Source organism: Achroia grisella, unplaced genomic scaffold, assembly GCF_030625045.1.
Source record: "Achroia grisella isolate CSIRO2021 unplaced genomic scaffold, CSIRO_AGI_Agris_v1 utg546, whole genome shotgun sequence".
NCBI lineage: Eukaryota > Metazoa > Arthropoda > Insecta > Lepidoptera > Pyralidae > Achroia > Achroia grisella.
Window position 1 is genome coordinate 3831766 of NW_026712931.1, and position 14338 is coordinate 3846103.

General features: G+C 31.7%; 1 protein-coding gene across 3 annotated transcripts; it reads left to right on the plus strand.

Annotated features, from left to right (window-relative positions):
* Window positions 1-1378: 1378 nt before the first annotated feature.
* Window positions 1379-12753, plus strand: LOC131848206 (tubulin polymerization-promoting protein homolog). Of its 3 annotated transcripts, none has more exons than XM_059197989.1 (4): window positions 1379-1510; window positions 10080-10223; window positions 10789-11070; window positions 11640-12753. In XM_059197989.1, the coding sequence occupies exons 2-4, from the start codon at window positions 10098-10100 to the stop codon at window positions 11829-11831; spliced, it is 600 nt and encodes a 199-aa protein (XP_059053972.1). In that variant the 5' UTR covers window positions 1379-1510; window positions 10080-10097; the 3' UTR covers window positions 11832-12753. The 3 variants fall into 3 exon arrangements, with proteins under 3 accessions (XP_059053972.1, XP_059053973.1, XP_059053974.1); XM_059197990.1 differs by lacking the exon at window positions 1379-1510 and adding an exon at window positions 6590-6809; XM_059197991.1 differs by lacking the exon at window positions 1379-1510 and adding an exon at window positions 8260-8278.
* Window positions 12754-14338: the final 1585 nt, after the last annotated feature.

Sequence of the window (14338 nt, forward strand, 5' to 3'; positions counted from 1 at the left end):
ACTATGTATGTGAGGACTTTTTAGTACACTATATATGTACCTAGTTTTTTTAAAGGATTATAATGAAATACCCTGTGCTAAGGGTTTGCCCTCAAGTCAAGGACATCAAGTTATCATACGCATCCAGCATGAGGTCATGTCAGTTAGCCCATCAAATTCACCAGGAATGTTACATTACATTTGCCTGGAACCTTGATGAACCTTTCGAAATAACAACAACCGCAAGATATATTCTAAAACTAACACAATTTTAAAACAACATGAAGAAAGCAGATGTATTATTGTAAATAACAACACTACCTCCGTGCAATGTTGCAAATGTAGGCCAATGTGATAGATCGAGATTTTTAAAAGCAGCTGTTACGAGTGCTGTAGCAACCATAAAAATAAACTGTATTTACTACGTCATAACTAATATTATGAATGCGAAAGTGAGTTTGTTTGAACCGCGATTATTCTTATCGGTTTATTTTTGGTATAAGGAAGGCAACTTTGAATATAACGTGAACGTAAATAGTGATTGAACTGGCTGAGACACTGTGGGTATCTTTAAATAATAAAGTTCTGCTGTTAAGCAGATTTGTTGAAAGTATAATACTGGCGATCAAGTAGACGTACGAGTTTTAGTTACATTATTGGAATATGTCACATTTGTGTTCTATTTATCATATTGAGTATCTTTTGTAAATAGGGGTAGATATATGTACCCCGTAACTGTATAATTTTAGTAAGTACCTAATTATATTATAAGATGCCATAATATAATAACATATCAGATATATAATAATATATTTACATATCTACTAAAATGGTAAAATCATAGTTAATATTTATTTAGAACAAATAATAAATAAATTTTATGATCTATTGTTACAAATATCCGGTAACATGGTCGCTTACTATCAAGCAAATAATATTCTCGATTGCCTATAATGGATATTTGGACGTAAAAATAGTTTCATGTCACAATGTTTATCGATAATGAAAAAATTACGATTTTTTCGGTCGAGGTACATAATTCGTCATGTAAGTAGAGAAATGACAATACCATTTGTTTAATACACGGAATAATTTAAGAATGGTGAGTATAGCACCCAAAATATTCCTGACAACAGCCAACAAATGCCAGTTAAGTTTAGGTCTGTCACATCAACACTCAATAAAATCTATTTGCTAACAATAATGGCGAGAACACTCCAGAGACCTACCCTTCCATTATAGGTCTTGTGGCCTATATTTTGGAAAGCACTTTCCGCGCATGCGTCGTTCTTTTGCGTTGTGTGATACGAGCCGTACATTGGCTGATCTTGCTCATAATACAGGGTCGCTTCGCCCGCCGGGCCTTGCTTGTATACAACATACGCGGCGGGACTGGAGTTTCGCGCGCGCCAGTATCTGTAGAGCTACGAAAGACGAGCGCCGTCGCCGCCGTAGTACTAGTGTATTTACCATAGAACTTGGTTTATGTGATCTCATAGGAACTTTTATCTTCTCTTTCTGCTTAATTGATGTAAGTCAATATTTATTTTTGTTTATGTAATGTATAATAAAATATAGACCATTTTAGAACAGTATTGCAGAATTCGTCCAAACTGTTTTACAAAATATACTGTTGATTATCTTCACTGGTTTATTTCAATTTATTTTCAAATAAAATACAACATCAATAACGTCTCTAACCTCTTAAATGTCGACTGCCAAAAACAAAGAAATCGCAGGGGTGTAAACGCTGCCTCGCACATCCCCCATGGCGCACCCCAATTTTAGGAGTAGATAGCTAAAACTGCCCTCGATCTATTTAAGAAACGTAGACTAGAGTCGCTGTATAATAGTAGTAACAGTGTACTAGAGTCTGAGTAAGTTCTAATTACCTAGATAAAATAGAAATTACTAACTAACGTTGCTAATAATCAGTATGATGTCGATAATAACAGAATCGGAAAGATTGTGGGTTTTGTTAAGCCGGGATCTTTCGAAATACTTAACGTTAACAACGTTCAGTGTTTTTTTATTAATTACAATAGATACGTGTAAAAAGTGATTACCGATATCATTTGTTTCCTCTTTGATAAATGTTTATCTCGAGTGTTGTTCTACGCAATGTTGCAGTTATTACTATGAAACCTGTAACTGAAGGTTGCATCAATGATAAATATTTTATATCAGTACAATACCTTATACCTACTTCGAGTTCATTAAACATAAATAGTATAATATAATTAGTACATTTTACCTGTGTTTCTTTGTAAGCCTGCATTAATTATATGTATATAGTTATCTACAAATACCTAATAATAGAATAAAGAAAAAATTGTAAGCCCCGAATTAAAATCTAATAAATAGTAGATCAGAAAAGAATCATCTCGATCATGTTAGCTTTTAAAGATTAAATCCGATTATAATCCGTCTATTAGTTTAGTAGCTACAAAGCCTCAGGCAGACATACCCACGATATGCGGACGTCCCAACTCACTCACACTCCTCGTTTTGTGTCTGGAGTTAAAAAATAATTCTATAACGAAAATAATATTAAAAATATAACTAAGACATATTTGTAGGGATATTTATGTATATACATATATATATTTCTATTTTTGTATGTTTCATAAAAATATGATTTTGTTCGTTTTTATTGTATTATATGTAGGTATAATGGTACCCGTTTTTAATGATTCATTTAATATATATTACTTTTATATTATTTCCTTACATTTTGTCTTCTGTGTCGTATTCGGTTTAAAAGATTACTATCTATTTTTTAACATACTTACCTATATACTTTTTTTAACACCGTCTTAATTTCAAATGTTGCGTCAGATCTATATATTGCAAGCTTCTAATTACAATCCGGTCTACGTCTACATCATGATCATCTTCCTTATCCCTTTTATATGGGGTTGGCATAATATGTTAATAATATTGATAATACGTCTACATATGTATAAATATTAATTGATTTATCAAAAACGTAGTATTTGAGTCATTTTTAGTAACCAATCCTACTAAATTTAAATGTACTTCATATTTAAGAAATGGTTGGACTAATCCAAATGAAAGTTGGGTGACTACACATGTACCTACATCATACTATATCAAATTTATTTATTTAAAATGAACACTTATACCATAATGCACGTAGTGATAGCCTCGATGTATACCTAGCTAATCATCTATACACCGTAACACTAGTATTATAAAAAAAAGACTGCGAACTTTTGTGTGTAAAGGCTACGAATCGAATGCTAATTTACATTACATAAGTAAAAATATTATTTCAGTATTATGTGGATATGCCTATTATATGTACAGAAATAAATAAAGAAACATTATTGCAAGACAGAAAGATTTTTTCCATTTAAAAATATCTTTATACTATAGAATTAGCAATGATATCATGTAAACAATACCTGTTTAAACACGGTCAAATAAAAAATATCTTTCCTTGTCAGTCGATTGAAAATGGCCGATAAGTTTGTATAAAGGCGTATAAATTGTTATTTAATCAAAGTTACATAAAAAAGGTTATGCCATGGTAACATCACAGTTTAAAGCGGGCGTAACAAACAGGGAAAGTTTATGTAGAGCTAGCTGTTAGCTATCAACTCCAATATAGAAACTTGCAAGGCCGTTCACACCCTGTCTGGGTTTTTGCACGCTATTTCACTTTCCAGATTTCCCTTTGTCACTATCTTTGGAATACGGCAATATCGTATCTGTTAATTTTGATCTGGCCTATCCATATAATATAACTATGTTCAAAATAAATGTAAAAGCAAATTGCTCTCTAGTATTATGGGATATTCGTCTTGCCAGCTCTATGCGTATGAATCACGAAAAATTTTAAACCGACTATCAAAATGATGAGATTCTTTAATAGGCGGTATTTTTATGTTTTTGTTTTGTATACACCAGACTTCAGACAAAGTTCAGTCCAATGTTGTTTTGTTGGCTCTACATTCTGCCGAGATTGTCAGTATTTTATGCATGATACATTTAAAAAGACGCACATTGTTTGCAGAGTGTGAATTACGTTGTTTGGAAACGTTGCATAATGTTTGGTGTAGGTATGTTGCGTCTCAATAACTGCCTAGGGAATACCTATCATACCTTAAACGTGCATAATATACATGTGTAGCACAAATGTTATTAATTTAAGATCACTTGTATACGCCATATTTCAAATAAAGAATTCTTATTCTTATATGCATACTATACCTACCTTAATAATATACCACTGCATGCTGATCATAAACTAATTCGTAGAAGAGAGTCTACAGTCAAATTTTAATAGGGTTATCTTTCAAGATGTAAAATTTACTTTGCTGCATACCTAATTATATCTTTCTTTAATAATAGATCTGTTAAATCTTGCGTATCTTCTTAACTATTATTTTTTAATCTGAAATTTATCGATATATTGCGCCGTATTTTCCCGAATTATTAAGAAAAGAAAAATATGAATATTCAAAATAATATAGGATCTTTTCGGGTACTTAAGCACCTCTTAACTTTTTATTGCCATCTCTGTCATCCAGTACTATATTGATTAAAATTAGGAGCGGCAATGTATGATTTTGCTACAGACAACTAAAGTCATTGCATTTCTTTTGAAGTTAACTTTTTTACCTAGTTATTCTACGTACAAGTAAGTAATTTAAATGTTACATACATATATGTATTAATTAACAAAGTATTCAATTGTATTCGTAATATAGGTACATAGATAACAAGTTTAGTTAAGTTTCTGTCTTGTCGCTTGCCAATTACTAATCAACCAAATTGTGGTTTTAAATTCTTCAATATTTTATTGCGCTTGGTAGGTAAACGATATTTTAGTAACACATTTTGATGTATTTTTTGTTGCCTGAGCTTTGGTTAAAATCATAGCATTATCATTTTTGTCATGATTAAATTGTTTAGAGGAGCAAATACTTTAATTAATTATATACCTATAGTAATTATAAAATTTGAGTAAATAACTATATTATATCTGGCCTGTACATTAATATTATCTTGAATTACAGTACATATATACAGTTTACTTTACGGTACGAGTAGGTAAATAATTAAAATGTTGGTACGCAGTCCTAGAACCAAACCAAATTAGAAAATTTTATATCAGGGTCTGTACATGTCTACTTATACGTGACTCGATTTGTTTAATCACTGTGCTAAGTTACTGCTATGCCACTGGAGGTCATCAATTGTTCCTATTATGTTTTCATGTCATGTATTATAGTTTACATAAGTAACCAGTGAGTACCTATTGGATCTGTACCTAGATATAATGAGAATGTGTAACAAGAAGAATATAACAATGCCACAAAGACAAATACATAAAATTGTTCCAAGTTATTGTATATTATGCAGGTCATCCTTAATTTCTTCCAGATGACTACTGGTTATGTAGCTATTTCCAATCTCGAACGTGCTGGCGTTCCAGCTTTACCCATATTTCCCCTATTTTTCAACCGTCTATATTTAATGTTGATATTATATTACAAATTTAGGTTGATATTCATTGCTAATGTTTTCTTTAGGTTCTCTTGACAGTATACATTTTCTAGGTAAAATAGCAGTTATACGAATGGAGTACGGGTCTCTTTTCAGAAGTATTAATGTATAATGTTAGATTTTATTTGGTATATAGGACTCTACTAAATCAATCTAACATTAGACTTCAATTTCTATCAATCAAATTAGCAGCTTTAAGCTCCAAGTGGTAGAGTTTAGTACATAATTGCTTTTAAAGTCAAAAAGACCTATCTATATATATATTACCGTACATATAATATATACGATACTAGGAACATCTAAGTACCTATCATGTTGCAGTGACGTATATCTGTTATAAAATTTACAGAGTTATTTAAATCTGAAATTATACGGCAATACTGTAGTTCAACAATATCTGGTCAAGTAGTACCTAAAAATTGCGGATAGTAGATATATTATTTTAGCAGAAATGACTCACGTTGAATGATTAAATACGCGATGTTGTCGCAGATGACGTCATCTCTATCGACTAGAGGACGTAATATCCCGACGGGAATATAACGCGGTATAAAATGGTACGTAGGTACCTACCTACTATTTAATTTGGGAAAATAGATAATACATGTAAACGTAACGTATATAAATTATAATTTCTGATTAGGTATAGTAAATTTACACCCATAATTGTTTAGCATGTTATATTATATCCCGGTACCTATATAGGTACTCGTACTTCTTTAGGATGTTTGATATTACGCTAGTCTTTATTGTGAAAGTATCTATCTATTCTATATAATCTCACTGAACTTTTTTGGGTCTATTAGAATAGAAAAATATAACTCGATACGTCATTTCACACACACTTGCAGAGACACAGGTACCTATTACCTAATTAGGAATTGATGTGATTGTGGGTTATAACTATTACTAATAATTATCGCTTATTCCATTCAGGGTTATGTAACTTTTAATATTTTTCTTCAACATATACATAATTGTATCAAGTCTTGTCACAGCTGGTGAGATAAGATTAGATTGGTAGAATGCACACATATCTAATGATAGGTGTAATACATAAAGTCAGGTAGGTACAATGCAGTCTTAGTTGGTGGCGCCAGTAGTCGATGTGAGAATGAGAGCTCTAGGTATACAGTAAATATAGTAACATAAATGAACAAATAAACGTCTGGACTCGCATAATACGCTGTTAACTAAAAGTAGGTCGGAGCGGTGGCATGCAAACCTAGTGGCACGAGCACGAGTCGACGTCCGCACCCCCATCACGTACCTAAGGAATAATATTAAAAGTACAAGTACGTACACAATAAATAATACTTATTCATCTAAAATTACTTTACTATTAGATACTAGCAGTGTATAAACTACATTATTGTAAAGTTTAAGTATAAACTACATTATATAACACATACACATACACACTACATTGTATAAACTACATTATTGTAAAGTTTCATTAAAATCCATTCAGTAGCATTTGCGTGAAAAAGTGACAATATTACTTACATTACATACATTTAGACCCTAAGGTACTAGGTATGAATTTTATTATTTTTTCAGTCTAAATTATAAAAATATCTTAATGACGCATCCTATCAACTTGAAATTTTGGTTAAGTATAATATATAACATATAACTACGTAGGTATATATTCGTTATTGTAAAATTTACAGCTATGTAGGAACGGCTAACTATAATGCATGCTGATATGGCACCAATAACGAACTATTCTGATAATTAATGTAGGCGACCACAGCTTATGGGATTATAGAGTAGGTTACACTAAGAAATTATCGTTTGGTGCATTTATTAATAATAGTAATGATGATTGTGGTTTGTGTGCTACATGGGTAATGTTATAATACTACAGTCAATATTCTGAAATATGAAAAATTTAGATATAGCTCAAGGCTCAATCTAAACATTACTTGAGACCCCTTCTTCTCTGATGTCCGTTTTTTAAAATGAGTGGTGAGCGCATTTACCGTTTTGATCCTTTGGAATATATCAGTGTTTTATGTTTTTATAAAAAAATGTTTATTTACTTACGTCAAATGTACGAATACTGCATATAATTTTCAGTTATTTGTTTTAGATAGTTCAAGGTATTTTACACCTACTCATCTTTTCGCCTTCCATACATATTAAGTTTTGACTTGGTGTATCTGACTGGGTATGTCTACCAAGGACATAAGTGATTGAAACTCTTTGATTTAGTCTACAAGTTGAAAGGATATCCTTGGAAAACACATTTCTTAACCTTTGTGGCGGAAGGTGATGTTACAATTGGATTCCGCAGTGCGACTTTTTAGGTATTGAATACACAGAACAATAGATAGATACTATAATATTTTATAAATACTAGACAGTAACTAAGCGTTGCCGCCATATTTATGGATTACCTACTTTGATAATATTTGGTACCTACTTACTATTTTCAAAACCGTGTTCTCATTAGTGGCAAAAATTTCCATGAAAATTATCCAGTTGAAACGTTAAAACTGGTATAATAAAGCATCAATTCTGTTTTGACGGAGAGATTGTATATTTATATATTATTTTAAGGAGCGTCTTCTTTTTAGAGGTCGCATAAATATAAATAGGTAGGTACTTATCTAATTTCATTCGTTCAAAACAAATTACGGTAGCCATGTGATACGTATACCAAAAAGAATGCGTTAGAAGATAATCTGTAGTATTTTAGATATAACATGAATTGACCTTGTCAGTGATAATTTATAAACGATCATATTTATAAACTATTGTGAATAATCGTATGCCTAGCAGTTTAGTACATCTTTAATTCCTTTTGTAGGTCATATCATTTAGTCTAGATCACACAGCAGTGCACCCACCCATATATTTATGTGCGGAGGTGTACCTAATAGCTCATTGTTGCTGCTCCCACACCTATTTATGTCAGGTTTTATTGAAGTGGGCACTTCTGGTTTCAGATTGTTTTCAGAATTTATTCCAAGGTTGGCTTACAAACGTAATTAAAGATTTATTTAGAATTAGATAGAGTAATCAGCTATATATTTTTCTAATTCTTTTATGAATAAATCTGTTACTTATATAAAATCCTTTCACCTCGTAGAGAAAAATATTTATTAAAATATATATATTAACTATCTACGAGCCTCTCCACTCTTAGTTCTTTAAATATGGTGTAGTCAAAGTGAATGGAGCTCTATATTAGTAGTGTGAAAGGTATAGAAGTATATTAGTAGAATCAGGAACTTCGTTCTCATTGCCTAGTCTGTACGTTTTACAGGCTTGGCAGATAGAAAGGAGTTCCAGATAGATACTGATGGATATCATTAAATAACATAATGTTAGAGGCCCTGTTATGATGTCTATTTAGTACCCCTAAGTCAATTATATTACACAGAAAAGCACCATGGAAATAGCATACCTACAGATTTGAATACTAATATTAGTTCTGTGATAATCAAACCCGCAACCCGCAACCAATTAAGATAGACTTACACTTACACTTACACTTATATTAGTGTACCTACCTACCAACTCACCTGTGAACCTGTATGTATTATTTATTCATTGATAGCCGTTTACATTTTAGTGCGCGTTAAGTTTGAATCTCAGCTGATGTTTACAAGTTTACGGCAATCGCTACGTTGCAAGGTCGGTGATGTAATTGCCACTTTTAGCGTCCAAACGCAAGCCGCCGTGAATCTAGCGTGTGTGATAATGCGATAGGTAGGTAGGAATTGTATGTTTGAATATTTGGTATGACATCACTCCTGTCCCAGTCGTTAGTAATGTTGCCTTGACGTTGGAATAGCTATATTTATATATATGTAGATAGGTCACGAATAATTTTTCCGGGTCATTCGTGGCGCGGGTGCGTAATATAATAATGAACGATTTCAATTTATGAATCTTTATTAATTTGGTAGATGGGTAATAACCTATAATGTAATTAAATTAGACCATGTTACTATGATTTTACTACAGACTAAGTTACCTATTCAAAAATAAGAAATGTGGTCCAAGCATTCAGTCCTATAATTGACTAAATTCAATATCAGAGAAAATGCAAAAAACGCAATATAATATATATTGTATTTATTAATTATCGACGACAATTAAGTCTGCGTGGTTACTTCTGTCTCATCAATTTCAGTCGCTGCCTGGTGTGCTTTGCGAGCTCTAATTCGGTTGAGGAAACTGAAATTACAGAATACGGAAGTAATAACACAAGTTAATATAGTAATTACATCTGTAGGTATATAGTATACAACTATATATATGAATGTTTACTATGCTATGATAATTAATTATATTTTCCATTAATGGATGAAAATGGTATAGTGTATCCGCCTGTACAAACGGCATACTGGCGGGGCACCAGTGGATATGATGATAGGATATAAATGAAATCTGGTTAGTCAAAAATGGCAAAATTACAAGGAATTAACCAAAATTCGAGGGAGAATCCCGTGGTGGTTAACTTACTAGGGTTAAACGTATCCAACATTACTAGCAATACGGCGAGCAGTCCCAATTTAAGATTTAATAACAGAAATCCTATTGTATTTCAGAATATAAAGTAAAGAAAAATGTCTTCACAAGACGCCGTAGAGCAGGTTACACAGGAGGTGAAGGACGTCAAGCTGGAAAACGGGACTGCCGCTGGAGCAGCCAATGGAACCGCTACTAAGGATGACAACGCTATACCGTTTAAGGTAAATCTATACTCACCTATTATATAATACTTCACGTTGTTTGTATATTATGTCTACAAAACACAAAACATTTACCATGTAGTTTGGCTACATGGTAAATATACATATCGACCACGAATGTATTGGTTTTAACATTTTGTATGCATATAGAGCTATTACTAATAATAAGATATGATATTTCTACATTTAGAAATTTAGAATAGGTATAGATTTTTCCAATATTAATATTGATCATACATAACGTTATCATATAACAACTCTAAGACTACAGCCTCTAAGACTGCAGAATTTGTTGCAAAAAAACAATATATAGACCTATGAGACGGCCAAAGGATTAAATCTATCTATCCTATTTAAATTATATTAATTTCAACAACGTATCATATATTTACTTCAATAGAAACTTACATAAAAGTTATACTACAAAAGATTTACAAAAGTAGTTTATATGTTTTAGTTTCGAGCGCAACGGAAAGTATTTCAGTTTCGATGATAAAATTTAGTTTCGGTTAGACACTGGATATTGTGGATATACGTATTAATATTCTTAAAATTGATGTTTCAGGATGCTTTCAAAGCATTTTCTAAATTTGGCGACCCAAAATCAGATGGTAAACAAATTACACTATCACAAAGCGACAAGTGGATGAAACAAGCGAAAGTTATAGATGGGAAAAAGATCACAACTACAGACACAGCAATACACTTCAAGAAACTCAAGACTTTGAAAGTTGGCGTTGAAGACTATTCAAAATTCCTTGATGACCTGGCTAAGAGCAAAAAGATTGAACTTGACGAAATAAAAAGGAAGCTGACTACCTGCGGACAGCCTGGAGTGTCATCGCACGTGAGTGGTTGAATTTGATTATCATTTTTATAATACACCTAATAGACTGTTCCTATAACAACTTCAAGTTATAGGTACATAATTATAAAATTGTAATAAACCCCCGAATCATAAAATCTCTAATAAATGTAGTTAATAACCGCTCCATCAAGTCAGCATTCAAACAAAAAAACCGCATTATAATGAGTCCATTCGTTTAGGAGATACGATGCCACAGATATACAGACACATCAAAGTAACACCCCTATTTTTGCGTCGGGGGTTAAAAATTACTTATTATTTTAATTTACATAGTATAAAATAAAGTCGCTGTCGCAGTCTGTCTGTCCCTATGTATGCTTATATCTTTAAAACTACGGAATTTGATGCGTTTTTTTATATATTATATAATACATGTACACCCGTGCCAGGCCGGGGTGAGTACCTAGTTACGTATAAATAGGTGATTATAGTATGTTAGATTGCACTAGAGATTTTGATTTTACCTTACATATACCTACTAAAAAACAGCATTTGCGTAGGTAAATATAATTGTGGTGTGAGAATATTATACATCTTTGCTATTGTAGGTGACTAAGTCGCCGGCAGCTGCTGCGGCAGTTGACAGGCTGACAGACACTACCAAGTACACTGGTTCTCACAAACAACGCTTCGATGAGACCGGTAAAGGAAAGGGCATCGCCGGCAGGAAGGACGTCGTGGACGGATCAGGTTACGTAAGCGGCTACCAACACAAGGATACCTACGATAAATCTCATTAGTTGCGAATGGGAAGAGTAATTGTCCAAGTAATGATTATGAAATTGTGTCTGTTATGAGGACAAAAAACGCCCACTTCAATATGCTGCGGTACAACTATTTTTTTAAATGTATTATAAAAGAATAAAACGTAAGAATCTAGAAGTTTATATAATGTTACAATAAATCACCCATATTGCTCGATTCCAGTTTTTTTTGTACTGTGAACATAAGCGGTGCAAACACTATGTAGTAATGTATAGATGTATCTTTTCAAAATTTTTGTCGTTCAGAAATCGAACATGCTTCCTCTCTTTTACAAAGAAAATATAGAGCACTACGGGACAGAGATTGATAGACAAAGTTCAAAGGGTGTGTATTAATTATTAAAAATTAAACAACCTTCAGAATTCCTGTACCTATTATATATAACTGTTTCGTATATTATAGTTTTTAGAACTTGGAATTTAGCTTTGTATGTTGTGCAGCAAATGACATTCCTTCTATGTAGATTTCAAATATACTACTACCTATTGACATTCTTTAAATTATTATATGTGTAATATTAGGGAATAAGGTCCTGATATTTTTGAATCACTGTTTTTATTAACTTTCTGTATTAACTGAAGTCAAAATTACAATAAAATTATCTAGTCGTGAATGAAGTAGGTACCTAAGTACAGAGGAATTTTTATTATAATGTCGTCTTAATCAATTTATTTTCTTTTTGTGTATGTTCCATATGTACTATTTTTTTCCAATCAAGCAGCTATAATTATTCACGAACTGGTACGTTTGTGTAGTAGGCACATAAGTAAAAAAAATAGGTATATAATATCTGAATAATTTTACTTATATACATAATACGAAAAATATCAGCATTGTTACATAATTTGTTTGAAACGGGATATGAATTATATTTTATTATATATATTAAATATTTTTATAATAATAATAGGTACCTAATTAGTTATAAGATAGTAGGTAATTACGCTGTAGCTACTTGCTAAGCATTATATTACAACGCACAGTTCCGTATAGTATGCGTTGGTTCAAGAAAATACCAATATTTTATCTCAAAAATAACATGTACCTCATTATTTTGTTCTATATCTAATAATAATAATAATAAATAAAAACACATAAATAAATAGTTTTCATTCCTATCTATTAAGTTACAGAAGTAACAGTTTTACAGTCGTGCATACAGTCGCACGACTGACAAGAAGACTAAATGCCAAATCTGGACCCGTAGACACAATTAGTTCATAAGTGAATACATTTACACAGGGTTACCTACCTATCATGGGTTTTATTGCGAATACTTTTAAACAGAAGCAAGAGTGTGTCACAGCCTTGTGGTTTACTACACATATAACGCTACAACAAACAACGCTAGTTCAAATCCGGCTGACCCCAAACAAGACTGTGTCAATTTGTATTTCGGACTCTATGGTTATGGAAACACCGGTAACAAACTGAACTAATGAGATACGGCGTGGCAGTGTGCACAATCAACTAGTCAGTAAATGTGAACTCACTGCGATGTCACATTGCGCATTGTCATGTAGATTCATTATGACGCAGCCACAGAACCTATTTTACATTTAGCATTATTTATATAAACTATGGCAAAACCAGGTAGGTAAATGAAGACGATTCCATTCATATTTTTTTTTGGTAAACTTGAGTTCTGATATATAATAAACTAACAAAAAAATTTAAAGTTTTTTTATTGTTAAAGTTCTTCATTTAAAAAACACTTAAATTTTTTTGTAATTATTTTACGTGAAATGTTATTTTATATTATAACATTTTTTTTTAATATTAACCAAAAAATGATATACTCATCCGTATGAAGGTTTAACTATAGTTTGATTAAGTATAGTTAGTAATTTTACGTTATATAAAATAATTAACGTATTAGTGCCAATTTATGCCGATAAAGGTGATGAAGTCATTGCCGCTCAAAGATACACATACGTATGTATATATTCCACATGTACATATTTCAACACTCCAGAATCATCTGTAAAATAGGACCTATTTTACAGACTAAAGATTGTTTGTAGTACTAGCATTTATAAAAACTTATTTGAAATTGTGCCATAATGGTAGTATGACAATAGCGAAGGATTATACTTACAAGAGAATAGGAAACGTATATTAAATTGAAACACTACTTTATAAAATAAGAATTTAATTTTAAATAATGAGTTATATACATTTTTATATAGGGTACATAATAAACAAACAGGCAACGGGCAGGACCCATTTAGCATGACATTACTATATCTATAACATAAATGTTTACTCTATAATGAACAATAAACAAATCAAATAGTCTAATCGACCTTTCTATTAACTTTATTAGGTTGATAACAAAAATATATTTAGTAATCAATAACTGTAGACACAGACAGAAAAACCGATTCAAATAATCTTTTATACGAACATTATCATCTATTCTCCTTCTTTATTGTTACATTTTTAATTCTAAACTCGGCTAAGTATAGGAAAAGTTAAAATT